Source organism: Rhagoletis zephyria, unplaced genomic scaffold, assembly GCF_001687245.7.
Source record: "Rhagoletis zephyria isolate East Lansing unplaced genomic scaffold, Rhagoletis_zephyria_1.1 Rzeph_scaffold_00490, whole genome shotgun sequence".
In the NCBI taxonomy this organism is placed as follows: Eukaryota; Metazoa; Arthropoda; class Insecta; order Diptera; family Tephritidae; genus Rhagoletis; species Rhagoletis zephyria.
This window is the reverse complement of record NW_016157574.1, coordinates 29,735-45,722: the sequence shown is the minus strand read 5'-3', so window position 1 is coordinate 45,722 and position 15,988 is coordinate 29,735. Positions and strand designations below refer to the sequence as shown.

Genomic DNA, 15,988 nt, shown 5'->3' with positions numbered 1-15,988 from the left:
GTGGTACCAACATATATATTCTCTAGCCACTTGTTCAGAACCCCCTCGTACAGTTGTAGTCGGCCGTAAGCGAGGAGCGCTGTTTCGCTCCACTTGTCTCATGCGTTGGAATCTATTACGGTTGTTTTGCTCGAGTCTGTCCAGCCTGTATTCAAGGTCAGCAATGGTGGCAACCTCCACGTTGCTGTTGTTAGGCGCGTTTACCGCATTCACTACGTTGGTAGTAGTTACCTCCATTATGCTGTCGGCTCTTTTCGCCAACACTTCTACATCCTCATCCAATGTCGTTAAGATTTGTTGCACCTGCAGAGGCAAACGCCGCAACCAAATTGACTTCAGTATACTCTTATCCAATCGATTATGTGCCAAATCTTTCATCTCCCGTAGTAACGTAGTCGGTTTCTTGTCATTTAATTCGCATGACTTAAAAAGTCGCTTTAGCCTTTTCTCTGTCGACTCACCAAATTCAGCTAGTAGTCTCTCCTTTAACGCTTCGTACTTGCCTGTAGTTGGGGGAGATGCAATAATATCGCTGGCGTGCATTAAGATCGCCGAATCGATCTCGGCGACAAAAGTGTAATACTTGGTATCGTCTGTCGTGATACCAGCGCGCGCAAATTGCGCTTCGACCTGAACAAACCACAGACGTGGATCAGGTTTCCAAAACGCGGCGGTTTAACAGCAAGGCGCCCCAAATGCAGCATGTTTTCAGCGTCCATAAATCTGTCTTCTCCTTCGCTGACCATATTCATCGTCGGGGTCACCAGTTATAGAAGTCGTTTTCTATATTCTTAAATTTATTTAATATAATGAAAATGTCGGAATTACAAATCAAAGATGTTGCACGAATGAAATAGAAAAAATATATACCAGGAAATGTATGCAACAAGCAAAGGTATGTTTAATTAATTATTTCTTCAAAGTTTATAGAGTTGCCATCTTCGCGAGACGAATATTGTAGTAGTCCTTAACCCCTACATACATATAATATTAGTTAAATGAAAATAAATTTGAAAAGAACACTATCTCCATATTTGTAATGTATTAGCAAAGTAAGAAGAGTATTTTTGTATGAGATGTTTTTAAATAATATCGACTGCTGACTGGAAGATGGACCTATCTCGGCAGGCAGTCCGAAAACTCCACATCTCAAGGAACTTTTCAAGAACGCCCTATTTCAGCACATTTTCAAGTGAAATAGGGCGTGTTTGAACCGAATTATGAGATAGGGCGTTCTTCGTTCCCACGACAGTCGGGTCTACACTCCCCAAAAAGTTTTTGGGGAATTTGTATGCCGCTTCAACAACAATATAGGGCGTTCTTCAACCAAATTCTGATAATTCTGAAATAGGGCGTTCTTGAAAAGTTTTTTTAGATTTTTTTTTCTAACTGGCTGCCTAGGTCGTTCTTCCCCTCAGCAGTCGATATTTAAATCTTTATTTATTTAGGTTACCAGCAGAGATAGCATACCAACTTTATTATGTATATCTAAACATGGCTGCCTCTTGAAAAGTTTGGATCAGTACATAAATGACGTACACAAACAACTTCAGTAAGTCCTGAGAAGGCGCCGGGATTTATATCTCGCCAAGGGCTGTTATTTCAGCAACATTCCATAAAAGTGTTGAGGAATTTCAAGCGCATGGAATGTAATCCACAAAACGCATTCCAAAGACAGTCTAATCAAACGGTATAAAAGTCCAGCACTATTTAAATCTGAAGTTTAACTTAAGACATTTAAATGAATTCGCAAAAATCTATAGGTATCATAGGACACTTAAAGGAAAACGGAGTTAAAACTGGCGGCGGACTCATCTCAAAAAAAGTAGTTTGCAACTAATCACTATTCTTTCATACGCAAGCAATACCTTTACATCCAATGCTTCCTCGCAAGTACAGCTACACTTGCAATCATTGACGCATCCCTCAATTGCGGGTCACGCATAAAGTTTGTGTTGTTTCTTTTTATTTTTTTCTGTTCTTGCAACAGATCCGTGCCGACTGTATAATTTATTTGATCAAAAGGAATAAGCAACATATATATGCTTACGTATCCATATGCGTGCAAGCAAAATGTTTATACGTACAGATATACCAATCAGTATGTATGTATGCGCTTGCGTTTATTATGCATAATACCTTAATTGCATTTTGATTAAATTATAAAAATGTCTAGCTAAGAGGCGCAAAGTACATATGTGGAAGCGTGGAGCAGGCTGAGTCAACTTTGCTTTTTGCGGAGATATGGTCAGCTGACAATTGAAGAAAATAAGAAACTTTCGCCTTCCTGATTGATACTTAACTAAATAGAAGATGTTCACGGGGTAAACATATTCGGCTTAAAAAAAAAATTCTAGCAACGGTACATCTTCTCGGCATCAACGGCATCGATTCATCTCAGGTATATGAGGTTAGTCTGCATGGGCAGTCACTTCAGCAGCATTCCTCAAAAAATGGATCGAAAATAACAGTTATTTTCGAAATTTCAAATGAAGAAATCAGACGGAAGGAATTACTCTATATAATATTTGAATATAGCAGTGTGATGCTTGTTAGCTAAGGAATATTAATATTAAATGATTTACAATTTTTGAATAAATAAGTCAACAATTAATCGTAATTTTTTAGCGGTATCTTTTCAGTCCCTAAAATTTTGCTTTTATTTTTCCGATCAAAAATAAAAGTTACGTTTTAACTATTAATTTTAGAAAAAATATCGATGAAAAAATAATGCTTATTTATCGACATTTTTGAAAAAAGCATTACAGTCACGGTCCCTGTCCAAAAACTCTTCCAGCCGACCTCCGTGGGAATGAATAGTTCATGAATTTCACCGTTAATTGTCTAGTTTTCCGGATATTTAAAATACTAAGGGATCAACTCTCAATATCTTACCCGAATGTTTTTCTTAGGTACATATTTCTCCGAGAAATCGCGTGCTTACATTTTTAGAACAACCTCTCTTCGTCATTAATAAACGCATAGCCTTATAAGCTTATCCCAAACACAAACGATTTGGTCGATCGAGCGCGCGAAGAGGTTGCCTTCAACTCGCCCAACTCGTAAATGGCCACGGAAGTTATCGTTATTATTTGCATCGGTTTATAGTCGAAGACACTGCGAACTTGTTGCTTCAAGAAGACGGGGCATATTTATGTACTTTTTAATCGTTGAAATTTGAATTTGAATTGAAAGCTCGACAATGAGGAATCTAAGTTGTGCCAAAGATGCTACAAACATAAGGCATCTGGGAAGCAGTATGCAATTTCTTAGTTGTATAAATTGACAAATTTAGACCTGGAGAACTATTTCCTCACAAGCCGAAACCAGTTGCTAAAGCAGCACTATTCCGCGACGAAGGATGACCCAAAACGCACAGAAGGATCCTGACTAGTAAACTTTAGGGGAAGGGGCGGTGTGGATGCGTAGATTTGGTACAGAAGGATCCTGGAATAACAATAAGAACTGAACTAAGCCAGGAATCAGAGATAGAGTCCAGTGCTCAAACCCGCACCCTGAAGAAATACTTGACGCTAGTCTTCTTCTTCGTTTAGTTTAACTATAAGCGAGACATACGCCTGCGCTCCATACGCATACGCCGCTTCGTCGAAGGTTCTTCTACAGGGCCGTTCGTCTAGCGAAAAACCGATTAGGAAATTCCTCACAGTCACAAGGCGATGCGCTAAGAGACATACATATCTCATCAGCACAGTCAATGTGGTGCAGTGAACTGGGCATGGACCACCGAAGTCCGCAAACAGGGAGTGACCTCATACTAGCAGCCAACGGATCATCAATCACCAAAAGAAGAAGAGGTAAGAGTATGCCACTTTATTGAACCGCCGCTCTGAACTTCGAAGGGTTCAGACATTTTCAAACATCAAAAAGCCTTAGATGGCAGGAGGTTTAGTTGTGTTAGTTTTTCGACACTTTCCCCTCGTCAAAAAAAAAACAATCCCCGCTAAAAATATAGCTCTGCCAAAAGATTTTTTTAGTACCGCCTGTGCCAAAAGCTGCCACTGTGGCTTCCCTTTTGCCCTTTGCTTATGTGTGAGCCTTGAAAAAAAAATATTATATGTTTGACTGGCTCTACAATTTGTAGACCGCCTCACTTTTAGACGTAATCTGAAGGACGCTCAGGCACTTACTCACAGCTCACTTTTCGGATTATAAACCTGCATTCCGAACTTATCGCTGATCGTGGACATCTCAAAGGCTGACTTTCTGATTAGTTCTTCAAGAAAAAAGATACGTACGGGCCATTATGATATGGTGTCTATACACTCGCATGATGTGGTATCTAAGTATATACTATACTTGTTATGATACGGGCACGTTTGTGGGATTTCGAAGTAGAGAAAGATATACACCGAAGAGTTTCATGCCGAGAGTTTTGATAATAACTGGGTTTTCGAAAGAAAGACACAACTGCTCACTAAAATCTGCCGTTTTTTCTACAAAGTTCATTGCAAGAAACAACTCAACCTGTTGCCGAGACTTGGATTGTGAGCTATCCACACTGAACGAACCTCGTCACAAGATGCCCAGTATTGTGATATATGAATCTAATTCGACTGCCAATTTTGGGCGACCTAATTTTGTTCACTCTCTAAACATTTTGCTCACTGTCTGAACATTTTAAGAACTTAACATTAGGAATGATCGCAAGTGATCTTCAGCTGCTCTTATTTGAAAATCAACGATTTATTCTTTGAGCCAGCACTTTCTTTGTCGTATGTATTGTGCATAGTTACAGACATATAAATGTATATATAATGTGTGTATGTATGTATACATAGGTATGTACATAATATTGGTCATATGAATAAATTACTTTGAATGGGTGTGATTTCGCCATCTAAATTAATATGCCCGCATGGTGAGTTACATACTACTTATATACATACATACATATGTACATATGTATGTACATATAAGCATATCACTACGAAAGTGGGATAAAGTATTTCTAACGCTCGAACTTACCTCCACAGCTTCTCGCTTGTGTTGAGTCTCAATCTAAATAATAATACCTCAAAAATTCAGTTCGACCTATGTAGGTGTATGTATGTGTATTTATCGCAAATTATGCACATATCTTGGATTTGATCTTTGCATTTATTTGAGATTTCTAAATTTAGTTGCATTGCTGCGGTGCGATCCATTAAGTGTTGGAAAGCACGTAACACTTCAAAGCTCAGCAATATCCGCAGAAGTGATGAAGTAATTTAGATTGCGTTTTGTTTTTTGCCGCATATTTACTTAAAGGTGCGATGGTTGATGGTTATGTCACGCTATTAAACCTCACAAGGTAAGGACCTATCATCTAGGTCCTAGAAACTAGCAATATTGAGAAGCTAGGACCCCAGCTGATATGCCTTCTCCACGATAAAAATAAGGTAATAGTTTTGAAAAGAATTTCAAAATATTATTATGCTAATTGTGGTTATTGTGGTTACCAGGCCACAAAGTCTTAGCGGTGGCCTCAGCTCCAATATATATGTACGTCCTAAACCATTTCTTGCAATAGGTTCAAACACGATGAGGGAAGAGCTTCGGAAAGGAATAAAAAGTAGGAGAGAACCACACTGGCATAGTACTATAATAGGACTTTGCCAAGCCAAGAGCCTATTGAGGGGTTGGAGGGCATTACAGTTTAAAATGATACAAACTTCTGATTAAGTTTCCTAAAAGGAAACTATGGATAATTACAGGCAACGCCACGGTACACTTCCGGCTAAGAAGACATCTGCCTGCACAAGTTGGGAGTCTAGTCGAAAGTTCACTATCGTCTAAGGCAGTGATTCGCAAAGTGGGCCCCCAGGGGTTCACGGGAGCGTCTAGGCGGGTCTATGTTATCGTGAAAAAATCGTGGGTATTCACAAGTTGTAAGCGGTGGTCTACGAAAATAAATAAATCTGGTTTCGATAGTCAAGAACAAGAACACCACTCAAGAAAGAGAGCAAAAAAATGGCAAATTATTGGGTGATTTTTTGACAGGCCATATTACAGTGAAAAATTTACGTATTAAGACAAGCTTTAAGATTCTAATTTCTTTAACATATTTACTCAGTTCAAGGCGAATTCATACAAAGTGGTGTTATTAGACCAGCTGATTTCTTCCTCTTTAATTCCCCTTATATGTATTTTTTTTTTTGCGGGTGTGCTGCCAAAACTTTCACTCTCTGACTTTGGAGGCTAATTAAGTATTGATACCAGCTTTAATTACTAGATTTAACTTTACGATCATATTCCTTAAATTTTTCAGTTATTATTTTATATACGCAAGAAGAAAGAAGTTAACGAAAAACTCGAATTCTGTTGTATTTTTTCCATATATGTACATACATCCTCCAAGCGGACGCTACGACTTTCTACTTTTCGTTCATGCGATCAAGAACCACAAATACAGTCTACAGTTACAGTTATTCTTGCCATATTACTTCAATTGATAACGGCAACGAGCAACTAAATTAAATTTATAGAAAAAACGAATGCAGAAACTGAATGGCGGTCATAACAACAACAACAACAACGACAAATACAGAAGTAATTTTACAAAGACATAAAAATGTAGGCAGTGAAAAGAAATTTGAATACAGCCAATGAGAGTATGAGACGAAGTAAAAGTCAGAAACAAATCGTCACAGAATAGCGCGGAATTATTGTAAAAGATATGCATGAATACCTACATTTTAAAATAAGTACATATGTATGGGTTATTGTGTTTGACTATGCAAAAACTGTAGAGTGTATTACTACAAACATAAATTGGTGGAAATTCTTGTGAGTTCAGAAAATTAAAAAAAAAACGAACTCAAAAACTAAAATCAGTCACCCTCATGCAAGTCCATTTTACTTACTTAAGTAGACAAACAAACTTAAAGCAGCCACCCAGCGCATCTAAAACGACATGTGTCGCGGACAAATGAAACTTACACACACACACACTTTTATTTACATATGCATGTACATACATAAATATGTTTAGTAAATGTGTATATCCAGTAATTTAAGTTTGACTTTCTTCCTCTGCCGCCTGTGGCTGGACATTATTAAGTGACAATAACGATTAAGTACTATAGCGGTAACAATAGCAATGTTTGTTGGTGGGTGTATATAGAAATATGTATGTACTTATGTATGTATGTATGTATTTGCATACCTCTGTGTGCGCAATAATATGCAATTGTATTATGAATTTTATTTTATTATGCCTACAATAGCGATTGATAAAAGAGAGAATATAGAAATGAGGCTTAAGCAATAAATATCCAGGGCTCTTTCTTGACTGAAAAATGTTATGGAGGTAGCACGTAGAGTACGCTGTCACAAACGCCATACGAATCAAAAAGTTCTATATTTACTCTTAAGGTCAGGATATGAATTAAACGGTTTTGTTTTTATATTTTAACATACAACTTTTCCTACAGTTAAAAAAAAAAATATGGGATTTTGCAAAAAAATATCTTTTATGAAAAATATTTTTATCAAAATTATTACCATACATTAGAAAAGTTATTCTCAGAAATATTAGAAAATTTATCTAAAATTAAAAAAATGTATTTTTTTTTGTGAAAACTTAATACATACATAAGTATGTCTTGAGATTTATTTTTTATTTATTTATTTTTTTTAATACTTACCCCAGGAAGAATTATTTATGTTTTTTTTTTTTTTTTGAAAAAGATAAATTCGTTTAGAGAAAAAATAAGAATTTAAATTTTACCACGGGAAACATATTTTTAGCGGTTTTGTTTTTATAATAATTGTAGAATACGATTTCTTGTGAGTTCAAAATTATTGCCATACATAAGAACAAAATTACTTTTTAAAGAAAAACGGTTTTCACATTAGAAAATTTATCAAAAATTAAAAATATGACAAATTTATTGCGAAAACATATTAGGGGTATTCGTCTAACGTCAGAAACTGCAGATAAACGTGATAAGTTCATCAGTTTATTGTTAGCTGGACAAATTTTGTTTGGAAAGAGATAAATTTATATTGAAAAGTAATAATAATTTAAATTTTATAAATGAACACTTCTATGAATTTTAGATTTGTTTTTATACTTTGATCATTTTACTATAAAATTTTAAGGAAAATATGTATTCAAACACAAAAATGTCAAAAATTGGAAAAAAATATTTTCCCAATTTTTTTTTTGGAAAAAAATTCAGATTTTGGAAAAAAATACTTTTTGGGAAGAAAATATTTGCATCAAAATTATTACCATATATTAGAAATATTGATTTCCTAAACAAAATTTATTTTCACTCAAGTTAAAAACAAGTATCAAAAATGATAAATTTCTATTTTTTGGGAAAATAATATTTTAGAAGTTTTTGGAAAAAATAATTTGGCAAAAGAATATTTTTTGTTTTGAGAAAAATAATAGGGCAATTCATCTAAACGCGTAAATGTCTCGTAACCATATAAATCTCGTAAATTTACTTAATTTTGTAGGGAATATCGTTTTAGTTACGAGGTTACGCGAGGCATTTACGCGTTTCCATGAATTCCCATAATAATTTTAGTTTTACTCAGATTTAGTAAGTACATATTAAAATTTTTTTAATTTTTTGTTTTTAGAGAGGTTTTCAAATATTCGAGAGAAAAGTATGTAATTATGTAATATAGTAGTCTGCAATCATACTTCTTCTGTATACTTTAATAAATAAATAATGTGTAATAAAATATGCATACATATCTTTGTGTACGTATATATGTGGTGTATATATTAAAGGAAAAAAATATTTAACGACTTACCAAACATTGGAAAGAACTAAAAAAACATCTTTTGCGAAGACTAATTTTTTTGTGTTGGTGTTGGTTTCGATAAAAAAATAATTATAGTTTAATTTAATTTAATAATATTTGTTTCTAAGAGATTATTAAAAAAAAAATCTTTTTTGAAAAAAAGAGCACATTTCTTTTTTGAGAAAAAATAAACTATAAAAAAAGGTAAGGATTTGAGGAAAAATAAATTTTCGAGAAAAAAATATTAAAAATAGTTAAACGAAAAAAATAAAATATCAAAAAAAAGGGATTTCTGGGAAACATTTTTTTAGAAAAAGCTATAAAATTATCTAATTTTTATATAATTAATAAAAACTTGGATTAAAAGTATTTTCTCTTAAGGAAAAGAAACGAGTTGCAACTTTGCAGGAAACAATCTTTTTTTTTACATTGGAACTGTGTTTTGTTTACTCATCACATTTGGTTTATTTTGCTATCGATGAATCACAATCTACAATTCAAATCAGAGTTTTTTAAGTATGAATTTATGGTGCTAGAAGGCTTAATAGTGTGCAGAAGACTAGTCCTGGAACCACACAATTTTAGACGCCACGCACACAAAGGCAGTTCACATATGTATGATTCAAAAGCTGACAAAGGTATAAATGCAGGAATATAATACATATAGTCCCAAGGCCAAGTTTTCCAGATAGTCTGGAAATAAGCGCAGATTAGACTGGGTCGAAAAAAGTTCTAAAAGTCGATACATTTATTTAAAGCTTATGTTAACAGGATTTCGACACCGAAAAAACTTCTTGTTTATGAATTTAGCAAATCCTCCGGATATGTATATTGTTAAAAAAACCGATATGAAATAACCATGTTATAATAAAAAGGTGCTTCGACGACAGCTACTTCTGCAGTGTGACGCGGTCGCCAGAAGAAGATAAACACACCAAACCAGGATCTAACCAAGTGATTGCGCAGCAAAAGTTTTTGTTTACTAAATAACTGTTTACTAAATAAAAGAATTTTAAATTTTAACAATTAGATAAATATATTCCATAATAGCTAATCAAAAATGAAAGCAACAATTGGTATTGAAATTCAATGGCGCGTGCGTGTAACGCGTATAGAGCACAAAAGGAAATTGGTCAAGCCCCTTAATGAAATACAAATAATACGAGCATCGATAGGTAGCAATCATTCTTAGCTTTTTGATCTATTTATTTATGTACATACATACTTACATACAAATTTGTACACGTACTCATCTATAAAACTAAAACTCTTTATTACATACATACATACACCCACTAGAAAAAGATACCTTACAGATATATATTTTTTTTTAATTTCATATTTTACATACAAAAATTTTCGTTAATTTTTTATGAAAATATAGTTTATTCTACAACGTAAACCATTTAAATTGAGTTTGAATCTCTTTCTAAAATTTAGAAAAATTCAGCGAATTTTGATTTATTGAGGTAGAGTATTTGGTTTAAAATTTTATTAGGCCCTTAGTGAGTAATCTACCGAGTTTTGTACAATGCTGAATTTTAAAAGCAAATTGGACCTTTCTATAATAGGACAACCTATGTACTTTATATGGAAAAAACCAAGTGACACCGTCACAAAAAAAAATTATCAAAAATCAACGGGATATTTTGGCAACTTCAAACCAGTACATTATTGTATTCAAATTTAGTGGTATGTAAAGTAAAGTTTGAAGCTTCTATTTAAATTGTTAATATTATAAAATAAATTATATTTTTATAAAAAAATTGCGAAACTAAATTGAAAAACAATATCACCCGAATTCATAAAAAATGAACACTTTAACTGCTTTATAAATCGAAAATTGGTATGAAAATGTCACTTTATAAATCTATTTTAAATTTGATGAATAAGGCCATATGAATATTGTAAACAGAAATCTCTGTACGGAAACTTTTTCTAGTGGGTATTATGTATGTATATTTACAATAGCAAAAAAAAGCATGCGATGGAATTGACTACTTAATTAGTAGTAATATGAGAAATAACTAAAACTAAAAACAAATTAGGTATAAGTGGTCAAAAATACCGCAATTTGTGAGTGACTTTGTTGGCCGAGGTCATTACAATATTTAGGTGGGGCTAAAAATATCTACATTTTTATTTCTTTACTTTAATTTACTATACATAGATAATTTCATTTTATTTTATTTCGTTTTATTTTGTTTTATTCTTCTTCTTCTCCTTGTTTTGCACTGTAGCTCCTAAGCAATTTCGGCCGAGTCCAACAAAGCACCCCAGTCATTTGTCTTCTGTACCAACTGATGCCAATTGGAAATGCCAAGTGAAGCCAAGTTTTTATCCACTTGATCTGCATAGGAGTAGATGCATGAACCTTATCAGCTCCTCGCCGCCGGACTTGAATAGTTTAGCTGGCACCTCGCACCTTTTTTCATCCGCGTAATTGCTATTCATACCTCGTCACAGTCAGGCAGTGGAACATCGACTTCGTCATCTTCGACTGGGGGCTCGGGTTCGTCTTCTCCACAATTTTTCGTGCAGCTACTATTCAGAAAGGCGGAAAAGTGTTGCCTCCATAATTTAAGTACGTTATGGACAACGGTTACTAGGTCGCCATTGTTGTTCTTACACGTCTTCGCCCCGGTCATGAAGCCTTCCGTAATTCACCTAACTATCTGGTAAAATTTTCGTGCATTATCCCTGTCGGTAATCATTTCAAGCTCTTCGCACTCACATATTTCTGCCCCTCTATTCCCACATAGCTCGCGTTGCGCCCGATCACAGCGTGGCCCGGTAGGTGGCATCTTTTTTCTCTGCAGCTTCTTTACACTGTTCATCGTACCAGTTGTTCTTTCGGGCTAGCTGAAATCCAACTACTTCTTCGGCGGCGGTACTTAATGAGCGGAAAATGGAACCACATGTCGGTTTATTGAAGAGTGCTCTCTGAGAGCAGGTGGAGTGTGAGTAGCTAATGCACTGATCGTCTGTTGTGATCTCAGCTTTTCGACATTAAGGTTTCCTTGCATTTTTGGGCGCAAATTTTTTGCTACGCAGAGGCGGGTGCGTATCTTAGACTCCAAGCTCGTACGCCTAAAATACTGGAAGCGTGCCTTCCGTCTATCAAAACATGATCGATTCGATTTTTCTCGTTTTTCGATCTGGAGACAGCCACGTAGCCTGAACCTAGTACTACCACCTAGTACCATGTTTTGGGCTCCGCGAAGTCGATCAGCCTCAGTCCGTTGTCAGACGTTTCGTCATTGAGGCAGAATTTTCCGACGGCGGTTCCAAACATCCATTCCTTGCCCACCCTGGCTTTGAAGTCGCCAGGTACGATTTTTATATGGCCGGGCAGTGCTCGTATGTGCGCTCCAAACGCTTGTATAAGAGATTCTTGGACGCCTCGTCCACCTCTTCCGACTGGGCTTGGGCGCAGATTATCGATATGTTGAAGAATCTCGTTTTGATGCGGATTGTGGCTAGACGCTCGTCCACCGGGGTTAACGATGGAGTCTCTCCCCCACCACAAATCCAACACCGAATTGGCGCTGCTTTACATGGCAGTTGTAGTAGGCGCCGCAAGGTCCCATACATTTTTTGCCTTGCTCCGTGCAGCGCATTTATTGGATGGCGGTGATGTCTGCTTTTGTCCTTACGAGGAAATCAATCAGCCAGGCAGAGGCACCTTGCTCATTAGGGGCCCGGACATTCCAGGTGCATGCCTTCAAATCGTAGTCGTTTAAACTTTTGCCGTGGTCGTCATCAAAAAAGGGATTCTCATCCGAGGCTTTGTCTCTCTTTATAATTGGAGCCTGTTTTTACGTGGCGGGTATCAAACCCAGCGCACAACCCATCGCTGGGACGGGGGTGGTTTCGCAACCAAATACACGTTTATATAGCTAGCCGCTTGCTCCAAGCAGATACCCGCTTCAGTGAGCCCTTAAACGTAATAACTCGGTGTGGCCCCACCGAAGCTCCCTCCATTTCTGCCGTGACCCAAGGCTTCAACAATAGCAGCAATCGAATGCGTAACAGCGAGCGTGGCATTCACTTAAAGGAGATTTTAGGCATTAAAACGAATTTATCGTAGCAAGATGGGCCAACATGTTAGAGCCACCGAAAGAAGATGTGACAAAATTATGTACCTCTATACCTACGAAATATGGTGAGCAGCTATTTATGAAATTAAGAACTGACGTATGTTAACTCTGAGCATACTAGGAACATAGAGCTTTATTCTGAGGCCATGGAAGAGACCATCGAATACCAAAGAAGCTCACAAAACACTTAACCATGTTTTGATCCTAACTCAAACGTGGCTAGAAGAACAAAGCCTTGAGCTACCGANTAAGCTTTATTCTGAGGCCATGGAAGAGACCATCGAATACCAAAGAAGCTCACAAAACACTTAACCATGCTTTGATCCTAACTCAAACGTGGCTAGAAGAACAAAGCCTTGAGCTACCGACAGAAAAGATCAGAACTCGTTCTCCTCACAAACACGCACATTTCACTGGATATGGATTTGCAGACGCGTGCCGGAATTTTTAAACCAAAAAAGCAGCCATAGATACGATACTAGACTTAAATTTTCGGGGAAGACACAGCATGCGACGGAAAAAGTAACGAAAATACTGTCTTCGATGTGCTGAGTCATGACCAATACTGTTGGCAGGCGCAGTACAAGGGACAGCTTCTTATGTTTACGACAACATCTGTGTTACTTTACGGCGACCAACTCTCAAACAGAATGCCGCAGAAAAATTTTGTCTCGTGCGCAGCCTACGTTAGTTTTGCGGATCGCTTCCGCATGGCATAATGTTTCCAGACCAGCTGTACGCATATTGGGGCGAGGAAGAAAAATGCAATGAAATATTAGACAGAGGCAGGGCCAAGCAGCCAGGCATGGAAGGAAATAAAATTGCGTAATGGCAGGAACGCTGGGATAGCTAGCCGCGGAACAGTTGGAAAGCGACGCAGATTTGGGGACATTAAATGCTACATCACACAGTTGCGTAATATTTAATTAAGGGTACTTAAGGAAATACCTTCACAAAATGGCCAAGCAGAGGACTATAGATACACATTTGGAGATTCTAACTCAGACGTTGCAAACACATAGGCGACGAAGGGCGTTTTTTACCCTTCGGACATACCACTTTTGGTAGCTTGGATGATACATTGGGCCTTTTAAACCCCGCTGCACGGAAAAATACAATAAAAGCTTAATTTGGTTTTAGTTGGTTTTAACTCAACCATTTATTTTCTCGCTTCAAATTTTCAACCAAATGAATTCTATCTGAATTTTAGCGCTGACTTACGCCGCCTTGGCTGAATAAGGCACGCATACCTAAATATGAAAATTGGCATCTGACGTACCCACATTAACGTAGATCTATACATGCATGCAAGTACATATAAATATATACGATACGCATACATATATACATACTTACTTACATATATACAAATACGATAATAATTAAGCCAAAAATAAAGCTCCTAGGTAGTATGTTGCGCTGTAAGGTGGGTGGGTGTTTGCGCATTTGATCGCAGCTTCTCTGCGACCCCAGCGATGATCTGTACGAGCAGCCGCTGTGGCAGGCACAATCTACCGATAAATGAGAGCCCGCGCCATCAAACATTTGCACAAATTGTAAGTACATATCTACATACTTACACTCGCAACGCGTCAACAAATAGCGCTTTCCGTTTGTCACGCTTTTCATTCGACTTGCGGCAATTCGGTAGCTGCACACTAACAAATACGAGTAGCAGCCCCAATTGTTGTCATCACTGTCAATTGTCATGGATTATGCCGCGTCGCGATGTTTTCGTTCTGTATTCGAGCTTACTCGTAGTCACTAAGTCGGAACGGTGCATCAAAATGATCCACGTTTCAGTATATTGTTGAACGGCTGTGGCAATGGCGGCGTCGCGTTAAATTTTTCACGTACCTAAGTAATTCCTTTGAGTAAATACCGAATTTTTAATTAAAAAAAAAGAACAATAAACAAATAGTTTAGACGGCAATAGGACGTTGAATGCCATAGTCTTATAGTCGATTGAAACTCGTCAAAGCGCGGCACCAATTCGCTGAAGGCGATACGTCTAAGGCGGCGGCAACGAACAAAAAAGCCGACAACGCATACGGCGTAAACGAAGACGGAAAGGCGCAAACGTTTTATTATAGGCGACATTTATATATGTAGATATTTTTTCTATAGATACTTTTATACTTAGTATGTCGCGCAAATGCTTAAGCCGCTACTCAATCATCTCAGAAGATTTGCCGAAAGCTTCACAGCGCGCTTAAACGGTATCCGGTCGCATTTAGTAGCGAGTGGCATACACTCGATCTGGGCATAGACGTCGTCGCAGGTGACAGCCACGAAGACGCGTACAGTGACGGTGGTACAGCGCACGAATTGGTGAACGTTTGCGGGCAGTGCGAGCATTTCATTCGCGGCGGCTGGATTACTCGTTGAATAGTGCGCGAGTGGAACATCACACAAAGTAGACAATTTTTATCAGCCAGCGAAAAGAAAGTTATGACAGTGAAGAATACTGAAAAATTTTATTTGTTTTGTTTGGAAATCCCTAAATCCAAATCTATGTGAAATCGCATAAAAGTTAAGAGTGTGGAAACGTGTTTTTTTTTTGGCTTTTAGTGGTTTGCTTTCAAGGTGATACACATTTTCTGAGTACACGCGCACTTAACTGGCAGCTTGCAGCGCCGTATATACTATATATAAAGCGAAGGAATAACCGCGTCGCCACAGCAAAGGAGTGTGATCAAATAGCAGCAATATGGAGGACTATTGGGGCCTCAGCAGCACAAATGGTACTTGGGTGTTGAAAATTACTTAGTATAATCCTAAATTGAAAAATTTTTTAGTGTTGAACTTATAGTAGGAGAGCGAGTGACATTTTTTCGCGATCATTTAGTTAAGGCCTATTTTTTTTTAGTATATGTAAAGTATTTTTGCACCTACAGTGGGTCTTTTCATACAAAAATTAACTTTACCACTTCCTGTTTGTGACGGTTGTCATAACTGTATGAAAATAATTACTCTCCGAAAGGAATTTACATGTTCTGGTGCTTAAATACACGAAAAAACTAAAAATGTGAAACTCGAAAGTACATACCTTAGGGCGGGTCAATTTGTTTTGACTGTGCGCGCATAGCATTGGAGGATTCTACCTATAATTCTAAGCACATTTG

The 15,988-nt window shown here is 37.0% G+C and overlaps 1 protein-coding gene across 1 annotated transcript in view; it reads right to left on the bottom strand.

Annotated features, from left to right (window-relative positions):
* Positions 1–15,221, bottom strand: part of LOC108359920 (uncharacterized) — an 18,567-nt gene extending 3,346 nt beyond the window's left edge. Inside the window, exons 1-2 of the mRNA XM_017611997.1 lie at positions 15,057–15,221; positions 52–630 (exon numbers count right to left, since the gene is read on the bottom strand). Of these exons, the coding sequence (XP_017467486.1) occupies positions 52–630; positions 15,057–15,221 (744 nt within the window). The remainder of the gene's footprint in view (positions 1–51; positions 631–15,056) is intronic.
* Positions 15,222–15,988: the final 767 nt, after the last annotated feature.